At 35.7% G+C, this 27,836-nt stretch overlaps 1 protein-coding gene across 2 annotated transcripts in view; it reads left to right on the top strand.

The window, feature by feature from the left end:
* The window catches only part of LOC130834829 (bifunctional heparan sulfate N-deacetylase/N-sulfotransferase 4), a 231,384-nt gene that overhangs the window by 134,580 nt on the left and 68,968 nt on the right, over positions 1 to 27,836 (top strand). For both annotated transcript variants that reach the window (XM_057705743.1, XM_057705744.1), the window contains exons 4-5: positions 515 to 700; positions 2,443 to 2,571. In XM_057705743.1, coding sequence (XP_057561726.1) covers positions 515 to 700; positions 2,443 to 2,571 — 315 coding nt within the window. The remainder of the gene's footprint in view (positions 1 to 514; positions 701 to 2,442; positions 2,572 to 27,836) is intronic.

Consider the following 27,836-nt stretch of genomic DNA (forward strand, 5'->3'; position numbering starts at 1 on the left):
TCATCTTAACATATTGTCGCTGTATCCTTCCTCCTAAGACATAGAGCAGATCATGGCCTGCCCTGCTCACAGAGCTTCCTTGTCTACACTATTCAAATAGAATAAATCCCAGTCCCTCAGGTCAGCAGTAAAAGCTCATCACATTAAGTTCATGCTTACCTTTCTGGTTGTCTTCAGTGTCATAGACACACACACACACACACACATACACACACACACACACATCCCACATTGTGCTTACTTACTCAAGTGAAACCTTTTTTTTCTATATCTATCTGAGGAAGGGCCATATCCTCTTCCTATCTTCTCCCAGAATTTTCTGTATTCAAAGTTCAAGATTAATCTTAGCTACGCACCACATGCCCAAAGTATTTACTATGTCTATCACAAGATTATAAAACTCTATCCTATTAGTTTTTCTATTTCTCATCCTGAGCATAGATGTTTGTGGAAACGATTTTGATTGAATTCGGTTGACCACACCCCATGTGATGTTGTTCTGGCTTTCCTCTAGGAACATGGAATACCTATCCACATGGGCTACGCTGTGGCGCCACATCACTCAGGGGTCTACCCAGTTCACATTCAGCTGTATGCAGCTTGGAGGAAGGTCTGGGGTATCCAGGTCACCAGCACTGAAGAGTATCCGCATTTGAAACCTGCACGATACCGAAAGGGTTTCATTCACAATAGCATCATGGTGAGCATGTGCTGCTGTGTGTGTTGAAGGCTCTTACTATCTACATGTGGAATGAAGACAAAGTCTAACTTCAGAACTCTTTTACATGAGTATCATAAATCCTTTGCATACCACAGTGGTCACAGATTAATACATTGCTTGGCTATGTACTTGCTTCCTAAGCTGTGGGGTAGTTTGGCAAATTCAAGACAAGCTCAAAATATTGTAAACCAGTTTCATATAGATCATCCACTAAAGTTTCTGGATTAAAGTTTTGTCTAGGTACCCTCTACTTCTGGGGAGTTTCTCCCTGTCTATCTTTATGGGTGGTTTTATTTAGAGTGTTCCAGGCAAAACATGGGTTCATAAATCAAGAAAACACCTCTCAAGTCACTATGCTATCAACAGACAGAATCTAACAAATAACATCTGAAAGTTAAATTTATCTACTCAGTTTATTTCGGCTTTCAGACACTCGAGAATATCTTAGGATAGCATTTTTTCATTGTTCCTTTCCTTGTATACTATAAAAAAAGAAGGTATATATTTTCTTTTCAGATATATTAACTGAAAAAATGGTAATCTGATTTAAGAATGATATGTTCCTATAAGTGAGAACAGAACAAAATGAATATTAGATGGGAATTCACGATTATTCATTGGAATGAAAAAAAATTGTACTTTTTACTTTGAGGTAAAATAGCTCATCTTAAAATGCCCATCTCCACATCCAGTGCCTGAGGTCATGTTCTCATCATCAGTTGCCAAGATCATAGGAAAGGTTTAGTAATTGTCCTCCCTCCTTTAAATTTTTTACATCTTTTCAATCCATTATTCAGATTGCTATTAGAATTATTTACCTGTCTGTTTCTCTACTTATCTACCTAGCAAGTATCTGAAACCAAAGAAAAAGTAATAGCACACATGTTAACCAGAGTTAATACTCAATATTCATTAATCATAAAACTTTAATTTTTTATTGTAAATTTGTGCTAGAAGACCTAAAGAAGCCTCAGATTTAAATGGAGCTATTGATAATGCAAATAATGATATTTATATCCATACAAATCCAGGAAGTATAAAAAATATTACTCTGATATAGTTGCAAATCAGAGTGAACCAGTTTTCCTTTAACTAAGTAGCATGACTATTTGGTATATTATTAAATAAAAACATTCTTTTAAACCAATACTACATATATTCATTTACCTTGAATTTAATACAAACTTATGAAACTTAAGCAAAGAATAAATAAAATCATAGTGATTCTGTGCAATTGAATGCATTTTTCAGAGTATTTTAATTCAGAGTAGTAAAAACAAAACAAAGTGAATGTGGCAAGGGTGATGCAAACTCATTGTTTCCAATCGCAGAACCTGACGACCATGTAAAACTGTATTTCAGAAGCAAGGAGAATGATGGTCTAATATCATGAAAAATGCAACCCTGGAGGATCTCTATATTTGAATTAAATTAACCCTAAGAAGAGTTTTATTTTTTACCAGTTCTTCAACACAACTCAGCTGGTGGGTTATGTTAGGTATGAATGAAAATGCTTTAACCTGTATGTCCTTCAGCTTTGATTTGGCAACTCTTAATATTTACATAGTTACACCAGCCTCAACTCTTGATTACAATAAGATGTTGGCTTTATCAGTTAAGGAACTCCAATAGGAATGAAATTTGCAGACTCTGAAATCATGGCGTAGTGATGGAGCATTTAATTAAGTCGTGTCAATGTGCTGCTTTTTCTTTTTCCTCAGGTCCTCCCTCGACAGACCTGTGGGTTGTTCACACACACTATTTTCTACAAAGAGTATCCAGGAGGCCCCCAAGAATTGGATAAAAGTATCAGAGGAGGTGAACTTTTCCTCACAATCCTTCTAAACCCAGTATGTATTCTACTGATGCTTTTTACAATAACAGAACTTTCAAATATATATTTCATTTCTCTGGTCAACCCTCTCACAAACATAATTGGTAAATACTAGAGAGAAATTAGACTACATCCTCAAATTATTCAATTCCATTTATAATCAACCATCAAGAAAAACACAGATTTGTTAAGATTTATGTGCTGAATGCAGTAGTTAAATATAAGATAACATCTCAGTGTTGGCTCCTATACTTGAATTGTAGTGAAGACATGTATACAGTTCTCAGGCCAAAAATTAACATTCACAATATGGTGATGCATATTTTGTCTGTAAGTTGAATTTGCTTCCAGCTCAAGATATCAGCAGACATACATATTTAGGTCTGTAAAAAAGATCACAGTGCAAAACTGCATTGAAAATACATAGCTATGCATGATCTTCGTATACTAGGGTCATCTGAGGCCTATTTTTCAAATCTCCATTAATTTTATTTGGAATCAAAGCTAGAGAATTTATCCTTTTCTTCTATAATTGTGCTCTTTCATCTTTCAAAGTTTTGCAATTTTATTTCCAGTTATATGTGGAAAAGTATAGCAGTGTGGGAATATATTGTCATTAGATACTGCTGAGATTATTTCAGCTTTCTCAGTTTTTTCTCATAAAGTTTCCCTTTCTGAGGTCTTAGAGAGGCATGTCTTTTTTTACATTCCACTGAACACAAAAAATATGAAAGAGTGAGTTGTGTGTTATGTACACCTTGTTTAGTGTAAGAAATTTTCATACTCAGAGAAAATAATTCATGTTTTAAACGAGACTATAGCTCAGTTGTCTGTGGTGAAGCTCCAGGTATATTTAAAATGAATTATTTAGATAATTTATATGTGGTGCTTTTAATTCTTGAAGAAATTAAATAAAAACCTACCTTGTGTAAAGATGAAAACTTGAAAATTGGATTGGAGGGGTAGGGAAGTGGGGGCAAAAATGCTTCATCTGAGTAGGAGTAATCAGCAAACTTCCTCAAACTGCAGGGCTATTAAAAGCAAAACAAATGGTCTATTGTGTTGGGGTGCCACTGAACTGGGGAACAGCTTGGATGCTCTATGATCTTAGCAAGAAACTCTATTTCTCAGAACTTGCTGCCTCTCCTGTAAAACAATCTTGTTGAACTAGACAATCTTCAATGTTCCTCAAAAGTGTTCCTTTCGGATATTCCATTTTTGTGGTTTGAGTTTGTATAATTCAAACTCATTGAAACTTAAAAGAATCAAAAACGTTACAAAAATATGTCTTGGAATTTGAGGTATGCATGTGAATGTTAATGAAAGCAAATGTGGGAAATCTTTCTTTTTACCCTTTCCCTCACTAATTGAGAATTTGATCTCCAAAGAGGCAAGGGTCACGTCTTCATACCATTTTCACTCTGGAGCTACACTCCCAACCCCAAACCTGCTCTGGCCACCTCCTCAGGGGGAGGGATAAGTGTCAGAACACTGATGGTTGCCTTCCCTAAACCTCTTGCCCCTAGGTCTGATTGTTATTGATATTTACTACCTGGGTGCTCATCCGACTACTCATTGTTAAAGAGATGGATTTATAATTGTTTTTAAAATTTTTGAATTCAGCACTCCCCATAAAGCATCATTCAGAGACTAATAGTTGGTCCTTTAAATAAGGTGGAAGACTATTTGGCATCTCTATCTTTAGCACTTGTTATGAACTAACAAAATAACACTAACCTCACTTAAAAAGCTTATCGTTGCCACACAGATTTATTTTAATTGCGGAAGGAATAGAACGGTGGAAGAGGGCAGTTTTCAGGAGACTTATAGACTCCAATCACAAACTGTACTTACTTTATCATTGTGAATTGCTGGTGATCTTAAAGTAGGATCCATGAGTAAAGGAGAGAGACCCAGACAGATACAGAAGAAAGAGCAATGCTAGAGACAGTCAATAGTGTGGATAATATAGGACATTCTATACATGGTGATATGAAGCCTGGATCAGACAAATAGTGGTCCACAAAGATATGGGAGTAAGGAATAATGGTGCTCAAAACATGAACAGTGTAGTCATCAGCAAATCAGGCAGATGCTACTCAGCTCTTTAGGGAGACAGGCTGCAGGCAGCATCTGACAAAACCCAGATCAAAACAGGGCTTAGTTCTAGAGCTGTATAAGCAGAAGTCATCAGATGTATTAGTCAGCATTCTCTAAACAAACAGAACCAAGAGGATGGGTGGGGAAGAGACTTATTATGAGGAATTTGCTCATGTGATTACAGAAGTTGACAAGTCTCAAGGTCTACAGTTGGCAAGCTAGAGCCTCAGGACAGCTGATAGTGTAGTTCTAGTAGAAGTTATATAGACTGAGAACCAGGAGAGCCGGTGGTATACTTCCAGACCAAATGCTGGCAGGATTGATACCCAGGAAGAGCCAATGTTTCAGTTCAAGTTTGAAGGCAGGAAAAAAACCAGTGTCCCAGTTCAACAGCAATCAGGAAGAAGGAATTCCTTTTTACCCACTCAGAGGAGTGAGACTTTTTGTTATATTTGGCCTTCAACTGATTGGATGAGGCCCATCCACATTAGGCAGGGCAATCTGCTTTCTCATTTGACCAATCCAGTGATTGATCTCATCCAAAAGCATCCTCACAGACATACTCAGAATAATGTTTGAGCAAATATCTGAGTAACTTGTGGTCCAGTCCAGTTGACACATAAAATTAATCATCACACCAAATGAGAAAGTTAAGGTGGGAGCAGACTGGAAGTGAGTGAAATAAAAAGGGGAACACAGAAAGAGAGGAGGAGGTGATGATGAAGTAAAGATAATGCAAGCTTGGAATTTTTCATACATGTGTCCTATTGTGAATAGAGAGGCACCATAGATGATGGGTTATGATCAATAGTCACTTCACTGATGTGGAGAAAAGAAGTATTGAGACTGCTTGATTAATTACTATTTTAAGTTAGATGGTTCCTGCAAGGCTGGCAAAGAAGGAGTCTGCAGGAAGGGAACGAGAAAAGAAGAAAACAGAAAAAATAATATTGATACCCAGCCTTCTCCTCTGGTCTATTCTTTTTCTCCAGTCATCACTTAATTCTTTGTCAGAGTAAAGACTATCTCCTTATTCTTTCACCAAAACCATGCTGAAGAAAAAAATCTATAAATCACTGATGTGAAGGTATGTTTTCAACATGCGTTAATTAATATGCTAACTCTAAAACATATTTGTATTCTAAAAGAGCCTGTTCCCAAAGATAGGTCTTTGATTGCATTATTTTAGGTATCAAAGTCCCTTTGGGAAATATGATTTTATTATTATTTTTTTAATAATGGTGTTATTTTATTTATTTATTTTTTGGATGCATTGGGTCTTTTTTGCTTCACTCGGGCTTTCTCTAGTTGTGGCAAATGGGGGCTACTCTTCCTTGCAGTGTGCGGGCTTCTCATTGTGGTGGGTTCTCTTGTTGCAGAGCACGGGCTCTAGGCACACATGCTTCAGTAGTTGCGGCATGTGGGCTCAGTAGTTGTAGCACATGGGCTTAGTTGCTCCACGGCATGTGGGATCTTCCTGGACCAGGGCTCGAACCCGTGTTCCCTACATTGGCAGGAGGATTTTTAACCACTGTACCACAAGGAAAATCCCAGGAAATATGATTTTATTAGAAAGCATTCAACATCCATGAAATTGTAGAGAAAGATGACCACCTCTTCTACCTACTGTTCCAACTGATTCTCAATGTGGAAAACTGATGTCTCTGAGGGCTTCTAGGTAGGATAAGTGATCACAGTGTTAGCATCTAAAGATTTAAGGCCAATCTAACTTTACTTCATTTTTTCAATAATGATCTATACTTTCATATCAGGGAAATACTGTAGACATCATATATCATAACATCTCTCCTGTGTGGTGATTTTCTCAGCTGATTTGTAAATGATCCATAGATTTTTGTCCTTTTACTATTGGGTTTCCAGTATGTTAATGAATAGATGAATAAGGATATAGATAGCATGACACAAAGCTAACAGTGATGGGAAATATCCCAGCTGATAATGTTAATACCCAGTTATACTTAGCACATTGGAGTGATAGACGAAATCTAGCAAGGTGAAATTTAACAGGGAATAATGAAAAGCCCCAAAATTACTTTCAAACAAAATAGTGTATAATTCCAGCATTACATAAGCATAAATATTATATAAAGATGGATTAAATCTGCCAGAAAATTGTATGGGCTGCATCAGGGCATTTTCAGTTCCTTGTCATTGAAGTTGTCTAAACAGAAATTGTGTAGGAATGTGGAATCTCTTACTTTTAATCTGACACTGTGATTCTGGTCTTATCCAGTTAGACATGGGGTATATCTTTTTCACTGTAAAATATAAAAAATATGAAGTAGGCTTGATTTTACGTATTACAAATCAGCATTAGGTATTTAGTTATAGTCTATGATTATAAGGTCAGAGAAAAAAGGGAAATGTAACTTATCAACATGTATAAGAATTAAAAAATGAGATAAAATGGGAAGATATTCAGTGGTAGATGTATTGAGGAACGTAGAAGAGAAAAAATTTCTATCATCCGTATACTGAAGGAAATATTACTGCCAGATTTAGCAGACCATTTTGAACTGATGGTAGTTTCTAGATTCATTTGTATGTAAGCATCCTATGAGGCCAGTAAAAGCTGGAAAGGGTATATAAGGGAATATCCTGGAATTTCCCTCTCTAGAGTACTTTAAAATAGAATCAATAACTGTATAATTCTTTCTTATTACCTTGGGAATTCATCTGCCTAAAGGAAGGGGACTGGATTAAATAACCTTGAAAAGTTCCACATATTTTTTATTCCTGGTTCAGAACTCCACAGCTGTACTCAGCAGTCAAAAAGGCATGACCCACAGCAAGACCAGCATAGCTTCTTTCCCTGTCCAGCTTCCAAGTTAGGAATTCACAGTATTTTGTGTCACCGCTCTTTAGAATAGACCTGTATCCTTTCTGTGCTCAAAGGTCTCTGATATTTTTTTCCTTACGCATTTTCAATAGTTTTTTAAAATTTAATTTTGACTCTAGCTGCTATCCTGCCCTCATAGTATTATACATTTTAAAATATTTCATTATTTTCTAATATACTGTAAAGCAGAAAATGCAAATTGAAATATATTTTTACATCTTGACTCACATATAAACTCCTATTACTATTGTGTGTTAGATTTTTTGACTCAGCAAACTGCAAGAAATGAGGTTTCTTCATTTCCTTAGATACCAACTTATTTAGTCCAAATGATTGTAAAAATTGAAAATTAAATGATATGAGGGCTGTTTGAGTGGCATTCAAAAGAAGAGCTAGGCATCTGTCCACTTAACATGCAGATAACTTCCTCTTTTTTTTTTAGATTCTATCATGACCTCATCACATATTGTTATTTGCCTGCACCGTTCCACACTTGTCAAATACTAACATGTATTTCCCTAGTGCAAAATTCTTCCTGTATTTTCAATATAATCTTTGTACAGACAGGAAGAAATATAATTTAATCATGTATGAGGTGAAACAGCTTACACCAGGTAACCCACCATCATTCAAGTCGAGACACTACCCTATAAAATATGCAGCAACTGACAAAAGTAAAGGAAGTCTGGAGTCTTAGATGGTGTCACCAGTAACTATAAAAGCTTGAAATGAATATGCCTTACCAGATTTCATTTTTCTTTTCTAACTCATTTTAATTTTGTGCTACACAAAGAACAATATGAAAATAAAATGTTCTAAGTTTTCTTGTCAGGTATATCTAAAGATGCTCTCATTTTGAGTGCTTTAAAATGGCAATACTGGAGCCAGGAAATCTACTACATTGTCCAAAGTTCAGAGCAGTGCTTAGACTCACTAACCTTTGTCTGTTCTTTGGCCAGTTGCAAATTCAGGTGAATAAAAAATATGCACCTGAAAGAGCGGTGTACTTGAAATTGACAGTAGAGTATAATGGAACTGCAATGATATACTTCCCCATGTGCTGTCTCCTGAACCTTCATACACCTAGGCTGGTTAATGAGCTTTCCTTTCTCGTGTATATCAATCTCCAGATTCATGGAATCTAATAGCAGGTGCAGTACATTATGGATTAGTGCTGGCTCTTCAGACAGATTAGAGAAGAGGCAGCTGCAAGGTGTAGGAAAACATCAACATGAAATAACCTGAACCAAATGTTAAGTTCTTTATAATGCTGAAATAATATGGAAGTAGATATGTAAGATAATGCACAGAAACATATTTTATGTGCGATACAGCAAAATGCAAGAAACATCCTGAGTCTTTTTCAGAGAAGATTATAATTATAGATTACTGATATTCAAGGCATCCAAATATTCTTTGATGATTTTGATTTCCTATGAATGCTGCACTTTATAGAAAATTGTAACGGTCAGATAATATTTCATGAGGAACAAAGCAAATATATATTCCATCAAAATATACTTCTTTATAAAAATATATCAATATTTCTAACAGGGTCATGAGAGATATTGACATATGTTCCAGCAGTGTTTATTAAAAATAATAATAAATTAACTTCTAACTGCTCTACTCCAGTGAAATGTGCCTCTTATCTGGGCAGGGATTTCAAAGCAATTAATGTTATTAGGATCTCTGAGGCTTAGAGCCTGGGAGAACAGCCACCAACTGTGAGATGAATGGACCCCTGTAGAATATATAGATTGTGGAAAATTCTATTTCCACTCAACTGAAGACCTACAGTCACCTCTTTTTTTCCCTTTATCTGTTTTCTGAGTTTGGGTTTTGTTTACTTTTCTTAAAGAGTTGCAAGACTAACCTTTACAAAAGGACATGAATCACCACTTCTGCAGTGATTCACACTCACAGCAGGGATGTTGTAGAATATGGAGTCAGCTAGATCCACAGCCTCACTACAGATGATATTATTTTTTATTGTCCACACTGAAAATCAGGATCAGAGTTAGTATAAGGTTTTAGAGCATGTGGAGAAAATTTTGCTTTCTCCTGATTTGGAGGTAGTGCAGGTTTTGTTTGATTTTCCACGGTTGGATTTATTTAGCAATTAGTAGTTCAGAATATAAAGTGCGCCACCACAAAAGAAGAGAATATTTTGTCTCCTAAACCTGAACTCTGTCTTCTGAAGTGAAGGAAAGATTGCTATTATTGTGTAGACAGGCATCTTTCTAAAGCAATGGTTGCTACAGATCCTGATGGAATACAATTTTCATTCCTCTGTATTTCTAGATCATGAACAAATCCATAAAATTGCATTTTTTTTTCAATTTTGTTTCCTTAGAAAAATAAATGAAAGTGGCAATATTTTATTGGGGAAGTCTATTTCATCTTGTGTAACTGGATAATTTAGTTTTCCCAAAGTATATTATGAAAGGTAGTAGAATAACTTTTTAGCATAAATAAATTTTCAACAGCAAAAAATACAACCTCCTATTTATGTAGATGTTAGTCAATAGATAAACCTTTTATTCCTCTCTATTTTGAGGCTTACAGTACATAAATGCATGATGCCCTTGACAATTAGGGATAGTCTGGAAGCAAAATCAGTGCAGTCATGGTTGTTAAAAAAAATTCCTCTCGGTATTAGTGTCTCTATGACTTAGTGGCTGGTGAGATAATAAGAAAGTAGTAGGTTCTGTGGGAGCCCACAAAATTAATATTAGTATGTGTGCTTTTTTTGGTTTGTGAGTTTTCACACCACCATAGTGTTCAAAATTACTGATTTTATTCTCTCTTCCACAAATTATGTAACACCTAGCTATTTCTGTGTATCTTGTTTCTTTCTTTAACATTTATTCACTTTTAAATTTTAAAGTACATTGAAGTAGAAGGACCATTTTGGGTCACTTCACTTTATTTCACTTTGGTTATTCCTACTTTGTTTTCCTCTGGCTGCTCCTCAGAGTCAGATATTATGAAAATAAAAATATGAGTTCTTTTCTAAAACATGTTGATATTTTCATATTTTTGTATTTTAGGAAACCAAATTATTTTGTCTTAGTTTTTCCATTAGTGGCTTATATGTTGATATGATAAGGAGTATTTATATAAATATTAAACTTGCTGGTATCCATTGAGGAATCAAAAAGAAAAAGTCTTATAATTTTCATCCACGCAGTCTTATCTGCAGATATCCAGAGGGATCTGTCACTAAAGTTAGCTTGTGTTGATATTTGTTAAATTTTTTTTTGAGATTCATAAAATCTCAAATGTAAAAATGGTTGATAAAAACAATTGGGAATCCAGTACTTAATTTATAATGAATTGTTAGAATGCCATCAATTGCTGAGTGCAAACCCCCACTACTATTTTTATCTCAGTTGCTTTATTTTCATTCATCTGACTTTTTTTCAAGGAGATCGTCTTCATGTGTTCACTATAAAGCAGTTCTATTGTATGGACATTCATGTGTACGTATAACTCCGTCAAAAAGTCTTCGGAATCCTGTCCAGAGTTGTTTGAACTGAACGTTGTAGGGACTCAGAGGAATGAGGTAGCGTGGTGGAGACGGGGAATGGGAGTTTGCAGTAGGAGGCGGGGAGAGCTGTGGAATGTTACAGAGGGTAAGATGACCACAGAAAGTTTGGGAACTGTAAACGTTTGTGTTTTGCAGGAGTACAAAATGAAGATAAAGTCATAAGAGTGTGTAAATAAAATTGTGAAAGTTTTTGTATGACATGTCAATAGTTTGAATGCTATTATTCTGTTGTGAAGGGGGAAGGAATTTAAACAAGGGAGTGAGAGACCCAAATAATAATTATTTTTTGTAGCTCTAGCTGACAGGTCGAGGCCTTCCCACACACTCCTTCTTATGCCTATAGTACTTTTCTGTTCCCACTGCTTTTGACAGAACCTCATTATTTTCCCTCAGATTTAACCTCTAATTTCTCTTCCTCACCTCGGTCAACCTCACAGGCTTAGGTCAGCTCTCACTGCCATATGTACACATAGAGCCACATGCGTAATGCTGGTCATAGTGGTATCTTTATGTTTACTGAATGTTGTCCCTCTCACCTGGGCTACATGCACCCCCAGGAACGTAGCATGGCCTCAGTGGGTACTTGTTCAATTAGACAATAAATAAAAATTATAGCATCAGAACTGCATGTGTCTACCTCATGCCGTTTCACATGAGTGAAACACTGTATTAGAAGAAAAGGGAAAGGAAAGGAGAATGAAGGAATGAAAAGGGGGGGAGGGGAATATGGAAGGAAAAAGAAGAGCAGGAGAGGAAAGGAGTCAAGGATGGAAAGAAAGAAGAAGGGAAATGGGGAGCCATTTCTTCCTCTTTTTATAAAGTCAGATGGGCAGCAGGAATGTAACTGTATTGTCTAGTAACCAAACTCCAAAAATCTTGTTTTATTTTATTTTTCCTGGCTGGCTAAATACTGAAGAAAAAGTTATATAATTTCTCTGCGCTTCAGAATTTCTCTGTCCATAAAATGGGGAAAATAATGTTGGTTCCTTTACTGTTTTGCACAGATAGTATGATATGTGGTAAAAAGCAAGTGCTTTGATTCTTCAGAGAAAATGTAAACATTTTGGACATAATTCTTATTTGAAAAAGTAGACGTATATATCACTTTTATTATCAGTGATATTTGAGGTGTGTTAGCAACCCGTAAACCCTGGTTTTATTTATAGTTTGAATTTTGCTTGATCGCTTTTCCCTGCTAGAACACATAAATTATGTGATAAAGACAGTCTCCTTTACAAAGGTATTTATTTCATTACAGGTTTTGTTTCGGAAAATGTTCTTGGTTGCCACTTTATTGTGCTTTCTGAGCTATTTTTAAATGATAAAATTTCTATCATTATTCTTTATCCCAGTGAAACAAATTGAGTCATCAAATGCAGTGCTTGCTTGGTCGGTCAAGACGGCTTCTTTTAATATGATTTTGTTGTCTACCAAAGTACCTCAGATGTTTTTCCCAAAGGTTTTTGTTTTTGTTGTTAGTGTTGCTGATTTTGAGGCCTTTTATGTACTTACTTTTTATTAATAGAGAGGTTTTCTGGAAACACTAGGTCCATACCTTGTAATGCTTTATGGTCAACACTAACTGTTGTGCTCAAATGAGGAGTGAGTAGAATTATAGCAATCTCTGTGTTTAACACATAAAATTAATGATATGAGAAGTGGAAGACCCTCCCAAATGAAACATAATTACAGATTCTTTAGATGAGTGAGTTGAACTTACTAGAAATAAGAGAACCCAACCCCACAAGCCAAATAGAAAACTCTAGACTGATTTTCATTACGTATCACAAAGGGAAAGATACTCTTCAGGTCTGCCAGCCTTGATCCTATAGATCTGTCTCCATTGGACTTCACACCTAGCAGAACCGTCAGCGTTCAATTACCACTCTGTGATAACATTGAGTAAAACTAGAGAAGGAGCCAAGAAATCTACAAGTAAAGAAAGGTCGTGTTTTTGTGAACAGAATTCATGATGACTGCCAGCCTTCTTTAGCACTGTATGAAAATTACGAGCTTAAACAATGTAAAAGATAAGATTTCAAGCATGAAGTGTTTTCCCGATTTATACTTGTCACATTTAACACAATGTAAGGTATCCAATAATGCCGTTCAAAGTAGAAAGTGTAAGTAGCAGAATTGTGCCCCTTCTTGAAGCTGTCATTATATCCACTTAGAGTCTCTTTCACACACGGGTACACATTCAAATCAAATGTGAATAAAAGATGTGACTTGAAAATTGCCATTCTCTTGCAATTTCTTTTCAGAAGTCCATTCTGTAGTTCACTTAAACAACTTGCTCAAGCAATCAAATCTATACAGGCAGAGTTTTCTACATGGGCTGAGATGTTATGATCATAAACACAGAGATTTTAGGAATTGTGAGCTATTTAAAGAAATAAAAAAAGAGACTTTAAACACATCACATTGCCCCAAATCAGAGTCACCTTTTATCCCATCTTTTCCTGAATGGGTCTTAAAAAAAATATGCTCTAGCTTATAATGATTCTTGAATCTTTATAAATTTAGATTTTAGAAAAGAAGCCCACCCATAGGAAGTGCAGTGACAGTGACTTACAGTGTAAGGAACCATTGGCTCAGTTAGTATGGTTTTGGAAATGATTTTCTAGAGAGCAGGCAAACTCCCAAGTAACATCAGGAGACATTCTTTTTACATGTTTATGCTCATAGTAGGTCCCACTATATATCTTTTGAATGAATAAATCTGTCAATAAGCACTGTCAACTCTACTTCCTAAGTATGTTCCAGTTAGTGCTTTTCTCTCCACCTCTGCAGGGAGCCTACTAGACAATGGCTCCCCCCAGGGAACTGCTATCATTCTGGCCACATAGAATCCATTATCTCCAACAGCAGTCCGAAGGATATTGTCAAATGCAAAATAGAGCACGTCTTGGCCATTCTTAAAGCCCTCCAAAGACTTCTCATTTAATCTCAGAATAAAAGTCAAACTCCGGTCCATGACCTGACCTTCTGCTGGCTTCTCTGCATTGACCAATTTCCATTCTAACCACACCATGCTTATTTCCACACAGTCCTTCAAATACACCAAGATTGTTTGCCACCCCCCAGTGCTTTTATGCTACCATCACTTTGCTTGGAATGAGCTGCTTCCAGATATTTGTTAGCCTTGATTTCGTCTGCCTTTTGTGTCTCAGCTCAAAAGTCACCACCTCAGTGAGTGGTTGCCTGGCCTTTACGCAAGTCATTCTCTATCACTTATCTGTCTTATTTTTTTATGGTATTTACCACTCTCTGGAGCTCTCCTATTGATTTATGTGTTCACCATCTGTCTCCCTTCCCCAGTTTCATTCCCCATTCTCAAACCACTAGTGATCCACTCCACATTAGCTCCGTGAGTCCTACCACATTTATGTTGGGGTGGAGGGTACAAGGAGGATACAAGTGGCCTAGAAATCGCTAAACCATTTGATCGTTAATCTTTGTTTACTCCTGGGTAGATATCTTTGTGAGCTTTGGAAGTGACCTTTAGCTAAAGATTTAAAATGTTAATGTGCAAATGAAAATGATTCTGTATATTTGATCATTGTTTAGTTGTTTTGATGCACACAGATAATTTTACAATTTTTATGGAAAGCAATCCATATACCTGAAGTGTTTTATAATATTTATGCAAATTTGACTTAAAGTAGTATTTCACTTTACCTTACCAAAGTGGTTATATTAATATCTGCCTAAAGTTAGAACAAGATATCTAGTAATCATATCTTAAGAAACATAAATAAAAATCTGGAATGTGACGGTAAAGTCTACAAAATTCCTATGATATCCAAACCATCTTCAATATTCTCTCAAATATTGACACCCATTACTTTTAATGTAATAAAGCTCTTGGTTGTTTATAACTAGTACTTATTCAATGTTACCAGTATTTAAAATTCTAAATGCCTTCCACGTACATATTAACTCATTTAATCCTCCCCACAACCACATAATGAAGATGCTCTTATTATCCCCATTTTCTGAATGAGGAAAGTGTCCAGAGAAGTTAGCTACTTAATCCAGTATTATGCAGATAGAGAGCAGCAGATCTACAATTTTAAACTCAGGAGGCCGGGTTTCAAAACCCCGACTCTTTCAGCAGTAGAGTACACTGTCTCTCCACACAGACTACTGTTTATCAGGCTACTGTTTGTCAGACTACTGCTCAAAATAATAATATAACTTGGGGAAAATCTTTCTGAGGGAGAGTGATTTTAACAGCAATAACTGTACTCCATCCGCTTCCAGGGTTGAATACATTTATATAATCGCAGGTTTGTGTATATATCTATATCTATATTTTTCAAAATTCCTTGCTCACCTCAAAGCCATGGGCTCCTTGATTCATTCAACAAAAACACCTATGAAGTATGATTAGTGTGCCAGAGACATAAGAGGACGAAGAGTGCCGTCCTCACAGACTGGCAGGAGAAGTAAACGTACAGCAGAAAATTTGGATATGGTTTGATGAGTGCTGCCACAAAAGGCATGCAGATACGGAAGAGGGCAGATTGTCTCTGAGTGAAAGAATCAGAAGTCTACAAGGGCGATGTGACATTTGAGCTGAACGGAATGTGCAGAGTTTTGAGTGTCATTGAAGCAGAAGGGTGTTTCACACTCTGAGGAAGCTGATGAGCTTACGAGCTGGAGGCATATAAAGAAAAGGGTATGGAAAGAACGACTAATAAAAAGAGGGAGGATGAGAGTAAAAGGAGAGAATGAGGTGGACAGAGGGTTGGGGCTGCAGGGTTTATGGCTCGTTCGTAGGGGTGCTGAGTGATGTGACACCCAGATTTAGAGACAAAGCTAATATTCTTATTTCTTAATATTCAAGCTATTCCATAAAAATAACTTGCCTTGAGAAAGGATAGTTTTGTTTTGTGTTTTTAATCAGACCATGATTTTGCTAGAACTTTAAAAAAACTGTCCTCATCTCAAGGAGCACAGGAATAAATCATTAGTCTTTTGCTCACAAAGAAAATAGTGGTATAATAGACGAACAGTATGTGCTGTCCTTTCTTCCTCAGCTGTCTTTACGAAATGAGCAACCTCAGGACTTTTGAACATTAGTCTTTTCAAATTGATTTTAAAACTGCGTAACAATTAGAAGTACTGCAATATTAGATCCATAGTCTTTATGGGTTTTTCCTTTTTTCTTTCTTTTCTTCTTTCTCTCTCTCTCTCCTTTCTCCCTCTTCTCTTCCCTCCCCTCCCCTCTCCCCTCCTCCCTCCTCCCTCCCCCTTCAATTTTCCCTTCTCCTTCTCTTTCTGTTCTCTTTAATTAACAGCTTCAGCTCATTACTTCTAGAACCATTATATTATTAGACCACAAAAAACATGTTGTAATTTTATAATATCCACTGACATTTAATGTCATTTATAATGATAAAAATAATAGACTATGATTAACAACCAATGAAGTAGGCTTTAAAATGAACTTATATTTAGAAAAACACACAGGCTTTGTATACTTCATCTAGTATCTTTAATGAAATGTTTTCTGTGTTAAAGAAAAACAGAAAGGAATCTGTTCTTAAGACTGTCACTACCCAAGAAAAATAACTTTTGACTTATCATTTTAATGATGAAAAGGAGAACTGTAATTCTTTGCACATTTGACTGTTAAACAGATGATTATAAAAGAGGAATAAGTTTAATACCTTGTGTGTGTGTGTGTGTGTATATATATATAAACTTCTAATTAGACTTATTAACCTCGTTGCATCCTATCTTGTGTCGCTGGAAGGAAAAAAGGAAAATACCGTGCCATTAAGAAACAAGACCAAATTCAGGTACAGCTAGTTCACTGGTGCCATTATGACATGGATCAGTCTTTTGAGGTTCACTCTTGGGGATCTGACAGCTTCGTGGTTTTGTTCTTAGAAGACTGAGCAGAGGCTGCCTATTTGTGATTGCCGGCAAACCCCTGAGAACAGAGGGAGGCTAGTGAGAACAATTGCCTTCGGGGGTCATCTTACCAATTTACTGGAGAACCTTATTTTCCAGGTTCATATCTAGCAGTTTGCTAAGCAATATGTTATATTCAACTTTTTCTTCATTTTTAAAAATTCTTTAAGATAGTGCCAGTTTAATATTTTAAGAGAAAATAAAGATAAGATCGACATCTGTAGTAAAGGAGAAATTATAGGAGCAGACATAAAAAATGCCCTTATCTCCATTTGCCACTGTCTGAGTCCAGGTTACCTGTTCTCTGCCTGGCGATGCCAGGAGTGAAAAAAAAAAAAAAACTTGATGAAACATTAAAGGGAAACAAACAGCTGCTCTTGGCTTTCAAGAGATAGTGATTAAAAGTGTGAATTGGAAATTCAACTCATCCCCATCTCAATTTCCTGCTACCTCAGGATGGTACTAATTCTTTTTTTTTATTATTATTAAACTTATTTACTTTTTTATTGGCTGCATTGGGTCTTCTTTGCTGCATGCGGACTTTCTGTAGTTGCGAGAGCGAAGGCTACTCTTCCTTTCGGTGCTTAGGCTTCTCATTGCGGTGGCTTCTCTTGTTGCGGAGCATGGGCTCTAGGCACAGGGGCTTCAGTAGTTGTGGCACATGGGCTCCATAGTTGTGGCTCGCAGGCTCTAGAACACAGGCTCAGTAGTTGTGGCCCATGGGCTTAGTTGCTCTGTGGCATGTGGGATCTTCCTGGACCAGGGCTCGAACCTATGTCCCCTGCATTGGCAGGTGGATTCTTAACCACTGTGCCACCAGGGAAGTCCCAGGATAGTACTAATTCTGAAAGGGTGATTATTACCTTATTAAACAAATAAGTGCAGATGGATGAAAGCACATTTTCAAGATGGGGAATATTGGGAGAGGAGCACGTTAGGGAAAAGGGCTATCAAGAGTACATTTATTGATAATTTGATTTTGAGATATACTTTAGGCATCCATGACATTATTTGTTTGTTATTTGGCTACCTGAGTCGGCAGCTCAGGAGCTCTGTCTGTAACCGTAAGGTATATACATTGGCATCGGGATGGCATATAAAGTTATGGGACTGAATGATCGATCTACAGAGTAGAAGAATAAATTCAATAACATGCAAAAATTTCTTTCTCATGTTCAGGAATGTTATCCAGGCTGCTGTGTCTTACTACTAATTGCAAGGAAAATCTCATTTTCTCTACAACAAAGAACAAGCCACAATACACACACCCCCCAAAACCCACTCCCTTGAATGACTGTCATAATATTGATATATGATGATATTTTAGGGCCTCTTTTTTCTTCTAATAGAAATGTTCATTTCCTGAAATGGCAATTTTGAGAAATTAAGGACATGGATGATTGAGATGAGCTTTCCATTTCTGCTCACATACTAAAGTTTATGCCTCATTGGATACCTTTAATTTTCTCCCTATTTCTTCACCAAGCTTTCGAGTAGGTCTGAAGAGAAAGTGCTCTGATATATTTAACGCGTCCTAAGACAGGATCTGTACCCATGATCATATCTCTTTAGTGTCTACAAGGTCTCATAGTATCTTTTTTCCAGCTCATCTTTCTTGCTCCCTTGCCATTTTGGACGATAAAGAATCAGCTCATAAATGTTTAACGGACAAGATAAGCTAATAAATACAGCTCTAAATACCATCCCCTTACAGTAGTCCAAGAATTATCTATCCTGGAATAATTCCTTATGCCAACAAAGAAGAGCTCTCTATAAAGCCAAACTGTTTAAGTCAAAATTCAAAACAAAATCTACATTTCAAATGAGATATTAGCAATTCTTCTGGCATGTTAATGATACATTTGCTACTAAACTCAATAACCTTTTAATTTCATACTAATGCATAAGATTGCCTTTACTAATGAGAAAAGATTTGCCCAAGGAAATTGGTGATATCTTAATTTATAAATTTTTGAATGGCCATTGAATTAATCTAAATTAGAAAGTTAGATTTCATATGAGTCTTAGTGGTTGAGATTTTTTAAGCCTCTACCTGTGATGCCATGTCAGCCTATATGTAATGAATTACCTAACAACCTCTTCATCCCCAATATGTCTTATTCATAGATCTCTAAATGATTAAGGGAAAACATTAAATTATTTGTTTATTTAACATTTTATTTTTGAAGGGTATCTCAGAAGAGGAGGGGATTTTTTTGATAAGTGAATTTTGAAAATAATAATAAACATAAAAACATTCTTCATTTATAGGTCTTGGTCAAATCAAAATACTGTTTTGGTTTGGATATTGGCAGAGGAGTAATATTGAGATAATAGAAAAAGAATTGGTCCATTCCAAGCATTATATTTTGTAACGTATTTCTTGTAAAAATTCCTTTATTTTTATAAAGACATTACTTAATTTAATAAATTTAATAAAATACTTTTTTTTAATTTATTGAAGGCTGAATTTTCAAAAAATATGCAGAGACTCCAGTCTTGACAAACAGGCTTAACTGTAAAAAATAAATGCACCACAGTCCCTTCAGAAGAGCTGGAGTCCTAGATATATTCAAATGCAGGTTGATTGGAAGCTTGCCTCCAGTCTAGATAAAGACCAGATTAATACATATAATATATACCCTCTGAACTTAAAGTCAGAAGGTCTATAACAAGATAGATAAAGAAAATGAATTTATTTTGCTTCAATAAATATGGGGAAAACTTAACAATTAAGTATTTTACTGCATATCTTGTATTTGTGATGACATGTGAAATTAACTGAGTTAGGGAACCACACCCATTTGTTTACAGTATGGAAGCTTAAAGATTACATTTATAGTGAAAGTTATGTTACTAAAGAATGCTTATCTGTAGAATAATCTCCCCCAAATATCTCCTTTCATAATAAGAAATGCTGCTAGCAGTGATAACATGATAGAAAAATTACAGTAGAAACATAAAAGTCAAAGGGACTTTTATCATCCAACTCCAGATATATGATTAAATCTGTTTCTTCCTAACTCAAGCTTTCCTGCACAATTTTTCTTCCTAAATATGATTGTGTAAGCCTGTCTTTTGAATCCTTCTCCCTTATTTTCCCTCTTAATACAGAGTTCCTAAATGAAGCAAAATATCAAGTTGTATGGAGAATAATACTTTTCAGCTTCATATTTTGTAGTTAATTATGACTCGTAGAAAAATTGATCCCAAGGTTCATAATTTTTCTTTTCCTAATTTCTTCTGTTTGAAAGCTACCTTTCCACCATTTCCTCATTAATGTAAACCAATAGTGGTCCTTGCTTGAAAGCACTTCATCAGAATTAGCCTCAAGTGAGTCAGCTGATGGAAGAAATGGTAATAAATGAACATGTGTCAACAAGAGGGCTGTTGAGTAAAAAATTCAGTTACCTTCCAGAATAGACTACAGGATAATTTATTAAAGTGTCAGAAGCAAACCTTTAAGGTAAAAAATAGCTGATACAAAATTCTCTGATTACCCAAAACGAATCTTTAATGTAAGTAAACGGAAAAGAACAGGATTGCAACTCTGCTGTTCCCCACTCAAAATTAATTGGAAAATGGTTGATTTGAAAATATGAAGTACTCTAACAAACTGGCCACATAGTGAATAAAATTAATTCCAAGGATTGTTTACACATAATAGTGCTCCGAAATGTGTTAACTATCATTGCGAGTGCTTTGACTCATAAAAGTTATTTTTAAAAAACTGCATGAAATCAGCTAGACAATGGAAAACAAAGAGAAAGCCATGAGGAAAAAAAAAACCTTACCTTTTGTATCTCAGTTTCACTAGTTCTTTGCAGTTTTTATTACAAATTTTAAAAAGTATTATTAATCTGAGGCAAAGTCAAATAAAGCCCTTTATCTACACTTATAAGGACATTCTGATTAAACAGTCAGATTAATTCTTCTCTGTGAGTAGCTGATAAGTTGATAAGAAATCCCTATCAACACATTACAGAGAGATTCAATTTGTGTGTGCTACACAATGGCTTTAATAAGAAGCTAAATATTATCTGTATAATTCTATCCAGGATAAATAGCCTACTTAACAAGCTTTTTTCTCACAAATTAGCAGTGAAGTGGTCCAGGGATGCATAATGTAGGAGTTTTATAAGGTGATATATAAATTAGTTTGAGGCTATACATGTACAGCAGACTGATCTATAAGACAGAAAAAAAAGGAAATAATTTCCACCATGCCACTGTATTTTCTGCAGGGCAGACAAAGAAAGAAACTGACTTTAAACAAGTTATTATAGCTTTTTTTGTTTGTTCCTTTGTTTTCCATTTTCAGCTTGGTGTGACAGTGTAATAAAGTACCTTTAATAGCATGTGGAAATTTTTAGCTCTACAACCATTACCAAAGAATGAAAATGTTCCTTCGAGGTCTGTTCCAGTCTTTAATTAATACTGTTAATTATATGGATGGGTAAGAATAACAAAGTCTCAAAATTGTTTGATTATTTGAAAATTTCTATAATATGTGGCCTACTGTAATTGGCGGAGAGAATGTTAGATATAATACCTACCAATCTACTTGGAATTGTATATATTTAATAGTATTGCTATTGATATATTATATCTTGTTCTTTATTAAAAATAATCACTAGAACTTAGTAAAATGATACATAGTCTTTTTGTCCAGTATCTTAGAAATACAGACATAGTTATTCTAAAATTTTCTTTTCACATTAAGCTATTTCTAGCACCTGTGTAACAAAGCAGTTGGATGAATATTGTCAAAAGTAAGTTTCAGGGATTTCCTAGGTGGCGCAGTGGTTAGGAATCCACCTGTCAATGCAGGGGACACGGGTTTGATCCCTGCTCCAGGAAGATCCCTTAAAAAAGAAAGAAAAAAAAAAAGTAAGTTTCAGATACACATACATTTCTTTTTTTATATGTATTTTTATCATCTTTAAGCAATCTGGTATCATATGTGCATAAAGTGAGCATGTATTATTGATACTAAAATTTTCTTGTCATATGAGATTAATAAAAATAATATCAATAATTATTACTAATAATAACTTAATTCTAGAATAAGTAAACAAGAAAATTCTGTGAAATTTTCTGTTTCTACACTGGTTATCATGTTTCAGATTCCTTCATAGTGTAGGTATTTATTAATATGTTAGTTGATGAGAAAAAATAGATAAGAAATAAGTGATATGCATTACAGTAAAAACTTATACTTGAGTGAGAAATAGGAATTGAAAAAAAGTGCTGTTATTCAGGTGTAATTCATATGGAAAAGTATAATGTTTTTGTGATTTAGAAGATCGCTCTCAAAGTCTTCTCTCATACTTCTAAATATACATTAATCAAAGAGCAAATATTTTCATATTTAAATCACTAACATTATGAAAGATATGTGACATTAGGACTAACATTTTTAAAAAACATGAATATAAGAATTATAATGCCAATCATAAGGAACCCCAAACTAAACCTTGCAGAATCTTGTTTCGTTCCATTAGCTTCTACCTTTGGCATCTGTAACTTAAGAAAAAATTATAGGTGTCAATAATCTAGAGATTTCCGGATATTAAAGAGTTAAGATGGGAAACCAAAGTTTAGATCACAAGTGTTACAAGCTTAAAGACAGTGCGTATGTTGCTTTTTCTTTATTTTCTTTCTGTTTTACTTTTTTTTAAATTTATTTTTATTTATTTATTGGGTGTGTGGGTCTTCGTTGCTGCACACGGGCTTTCTCTAGTTGTGGAGAGCAGGGGCTACTCTCCGTTGTGGCTTGTCTTGTTGCGGAGCACAGGCTCTAGGCGCATGGGCTTCAGTAGTTGCGGCATGTGGGCGCGATAGTTATGGCTCACGGGCTCTAAAGCACAGGCTCCATAGTTGTGGCACATGGGCTTAGTTGCTCCGCGGCATGTGGGATCTTCTTGGAGCAGAGATCGAACCCATGTCCCCTGCATTGGCAGGTGGATTCTTAACCACTGCGCCACCTAGGAAGCCCTGTTTTTCTTTACTGTAAATCAATCCAGACTTCAGATTTCTGCTCTGGCATGTAAAGAGTTTGGAAGTCAGCATTCTGTCCTAACAACAAATAAAAAGCTAAACAAACTGAAAGGTCAAAAACTTCTTAGGTCAGAAAAGTGAGGTCAGAAAGCAAACTGCTACCCAGAAACTGGAAACACAGAGAGGTGAATAGAGAGCATCACAACTTATGGGAGCAGAAACATCCATGCAGAGCAGTGGCCAGGTAGAAAAAACGGAACTGTGATTGATATGTTGCTGAGGCTCAGTGGAGACAAGTCTGAGAGCCCAACAGGGGCACCCAGTCTTAGGGAGCCCCCCACATTTTTGTGAGTTTTACTTTCAGAAGCTCAACCAGGAAACTTCCAATTATAAAATAAGCCACAGGGATGTAATATATAGGATAAAGAATATGGTCAATGATACTGTAGTAACTTTGTAAGGGGCCAAATGGTTACTACACTCATCATGGTGATCATTTCATAATGTATGCAAATATCAAAGCACTATATAAGCACCCCTAAAACTAACATGATATTGTACATAAACTACATTTCAATAATAATTTTTTGAGTGAATATCTGAGAAAACACCTCTTGTGCTTCCAGCAGGGGGAAAGAAAAGGGAATCCCTTTGAAATATCCCAGAACACTGTTTCTCTTAACAAGGTCTTCCCTCTGGAGAAGCTTTTCAACCAAAGCCTAACCTACAGGGATTTTATAAGAATCAAATTGACCTGAGAGAAGAAAAATACCCAACTCCAGGTCAGTCCAGCCATCTTGTCCCACCTGAGTGAAGAAGGTGACTAAGAAGCACTTGAGAAATTCACAGTCCAAGACATAGGCTCACATACAAGACTGAGACCTAATCATAGGACTATAGACTGTTTCACCTCATCCCACACCTCACAACCACATCAATAAAAGTCTACTTACTATAGTTCCTTTTAGCTAGTACATCATGTCAGGCTATCAAGAAGAAAAATAAAGGCATCGTAAGAGACAAAAATGGCCTAAATATACCGGTTGAAAGACAAACTGTCAGAGTGGATCAACAAACAAGACGCAACTATATGTTCTCTACAAGAAATCAACTTTAAATACAAAAAAGTATATATATTTAAAATAAATGGATGAAGACATAATATCATACTAGCAGTAATTAAAAAAAAGTAGGAGTAGCTATATTAGTTTCAAACAGAACAGACTTCAAGGCAAGAAGTTAGGAATAAAAAGGGGAATTGCATAATGATTAAGGGGTTAATCCTGCAAGAAGACATAACAGTTCTCAGTGTGCATATGCCTAATAACAGACTATCAAACTATGGAAGGCAAAAGCTGATAGAACTGCAAGCAAAAATAGATGACTCCAATATCATGGTTGGAGACTTCAACACTCTTTTCTCAAAAGTGGACAAATCTACCGGACAGAAACTCAGGACATGGTTGAATTCAACACCATCAGTCAACAGGATATAAGAGACATCTATGGACTATTTCATCCAAAAAAATCAGAATACACATTCTTTTCAAGTTCCCATGGAACATTCACCAAGATAGATCACTTTCTGGGCCTTAAAAGACACCATAGCAAATGTAAAAGAATATAAATCATATAATGTCTTCTCTCAGACCACAGTGGAATTAAACTAGCAAACAATAACAGAAAGCTACATGGAAAACCCCCAAATACATGGAGATTGAACAATACACTTCTAAATAACATATGTGTCAAAAAAGAAATCTCAAGAGAAATTAGAAAATATTTTAAACTAAATGAAAATGAAAATACAATTTATCAAAACTTATGGGATGCAGTGAACACAGTACTTAAAGGCAGGTTTATAGCATTGAATGAATATATTTAAATGAAGAAAGATCTAAAATCAATCATTTAAGCCTCAACCTTAGAAAACTAGAAAAGGAGAGCACTTTAAATCCAAAGTAGCCAGAAGAAGAGAAATAATAAAAATTATGGTAGAAAGGACATTAAAAGGATAACTAAATAATACTATGAACAACTCTATTCCAACAAATTTGGTAATTTAGGTGAAATGGATCGATTTCTTGAAAGATACAATTTTCCAAAACTCACACAAGAAGTAATAGACAGTTGGAGAAGACAAACCATAGACGTGGAGAAAGGATCTGCAACAAACACATCTGATAAAGGACTATTAACCAAAATACACAAAAAAAGGCTTAAAACTCAACAGTAAGAAAAAAACCCACCAAATTAAAAACTGAGCCAAAGATCTTAAGAGACAACTCTCCAAGAGAGAGATACAGATGGCAATTAAGTATATGCAAAGATGTTCCACATCGTATATTATCAGAGAAATGCAAATTAAAACAACGAAATAACAAGATACACTTCTTAGGATGGCCAAAATCCACAACACTGGCAACACCAATTGCTGTTAAAGATGTAGAGCAATAGAAGCTCTGTCATTGCTGGTGGGAATGCAAAATGGAACAGCCACTTTGGAAGACACTTTGGCAGTTTCTTACAAAACTAACACATTTTTACCATATTATCCTGCAATTTCATGCCTTAGTATTTCCCCAAAAGAGTTGAAAACTATGTCCACACAAAATCTGCATACAGATGTTTATAGCAGCTTTATTCATAATTGAAAACAACCAAGGTGTTCTTCAGTTAGGTGAATGGATAAATAAACTGTAGTACTTCCAGACAATGGAATATCATTTAGAGATAAAAAGAAATGATCAAACCATGAAAAACATGGAGGAATCCTAAACCCATATTACTACATGAATGAAATCAATCTGAAAAGGGTACGTCCTGTATAATCCCAACTATATGACCCTCTGGGAAAGGAAAAACTATGAAGACAGTCAAAAGATCAGTGGTTGCTAGGGGTTAGAAAGGAGAGAGAGATGAATGACTGGAGCACAGAGGATTTTTAGGGCAGTGAAACTATTCTGTATGATACTATAATGATGGATATCTGTCACACAATTTGTCCAAATCAATAGAACTATAACATTAAGAGTGAACTCTAGAGATAAATCCATGCACATATGGGCAGCTTATCTTTGACAGAGGAGGCAAGAATATACAATGGAAAAAAGACAGCCTCTTCAATAAGTGGTGTTGGGAAAATTGGACAGCTACATGTCAAAGAATGAAATTAGAACACTTCCTAACACCATACACAAAAATAAACTCCAAATGGATTAAAGACCTACATGGAAGGCCACACACTATAAAACTCCTAGAGGAAAACATAGGCAGAACACTCTATGACATCCATCAAAGCAAGATCCTTTTGGATCCACCTCCTAGAATCATGGAAATAACATCAAGAATAAACAAATGGGACCTAATGAAACTGAAAAGTTTTTGCACAGTGAAAGAAACCATAAACAAGACAAGAAGACAACCCTCAGAATGGGAGAAAATATTTGCCATTGAAGCAACTGACAATGGATTAATCTCCAAAATACACAAGCAGCTCATGCAGCTTAATATCAAAAAAGCAAATAACCCAATCCACAAATGGGCGGAAGACCTAAATAGACATTTCTCCAAAGAATACATGCAGATGGCCAACAAACACATGAAAAGATGCTCAACATCACTAATCATCAGAGAAATGCAAGTCAAAGCCACAATGAGGTATCACCTCACACCAGTCAGAATGGCCATCATCAAAAAATCTAGAAACAATAAATACTGGAGAGGGTGCAGAGAAAAGGAAACCCTCCTGCACTGTTGGTGGGAATGTAAGTTGGTACAGCCACTATGGAAAACAGTATGGAGGTTCCTTAAAAAACTAAAAATAGAGCTACCATATGACCCAGCAATCCAACTCCTGGGTATATACCCTGAGAAAACCATAATCCAAAAAGAAACATGTACCGTAATGTTCATTGCAACACTATTTACATTATCCAGGACCTGGAAGCAACCTAAATGCCCATCAGCAGATGAATGGATAAAGAAGATGTGGCACATATATGCAATGGAATATTACTCAACTATAAAAAGGAATGAAATTGAGTTATTTGTAGTGAGGTGGATGGACCTAGAGTCTGTCATACAGAGTGAAGTAAGCCAGAAAGAGAAAAACAAATACCATATGCTAACTCATATATATGGAATCTAAAAGAAATGGTACTGATGAACCCAGTGACAGGGCAAGAATAAAGATGCAGATGTAGAAAACAGACTTGAGGACATGGGGTGGGGGTGAAGGGGAAGCTGGGATGAAATGAGAGAGTGGCATTGACATATATACACTACCAAATGTAAAATAGATAGCTAGTAGGAGCTGCTGCATAAAATAGGGAGATCAACTTGATGATGGGTGATGACTTAGAGGGCTGGGATAGGGAGGGTGGGAGGGAGTCTTGGGAGGGAGGGGATATGGAGATATATGTATGAATACAGATAATTCACTTTGTTGTACAGCAAAAACTGGCACAACAGTGTAAAGCAATTATATTCCAATAAAGAGCTTTTAAAAAAAAGTGAACTCTAATGTAAACTATGTACTTTGGGTGACAATGATGTGTTAATGTAGATTCATCAATTATAATAAATTGATGGTGGGAGATGTTGATAACAAGAGAGGTTATGATATGGGAGAAAGGGATTTATTGGAAATCTCTGTACTTCAAGCTCAATTATGCTGTGAACCTAAAATGGCTCTAAAAAAAACCCATCTATTTAAATACATGCATATATGCATACATACATAAATCCTTGAGTCAAACATGGTTAACTCTGACAGACATTTTGACAACAAACCATAGTTTTCTTAAAAACATGAAAACAAACATAAAATGGTAGTAATCCC

This window comes from Hippopotamus amphibius, chromosome 13 (genome assembly GCF_030028045.1).
Source record: "Hippopotamus amphibius kiboko isolate mHipAmp2 chromosome 13, mHipAmp2.hap2, whole genome shotgun sequence".
NCBI classification, from domain to species: domain Eukaryota; kingdom Metazoa; phylum Chordata; class Mammalia; order Artiodactyla; family Hippopotamidae; genus Hippopotamus; species Hippopotamus amphibius.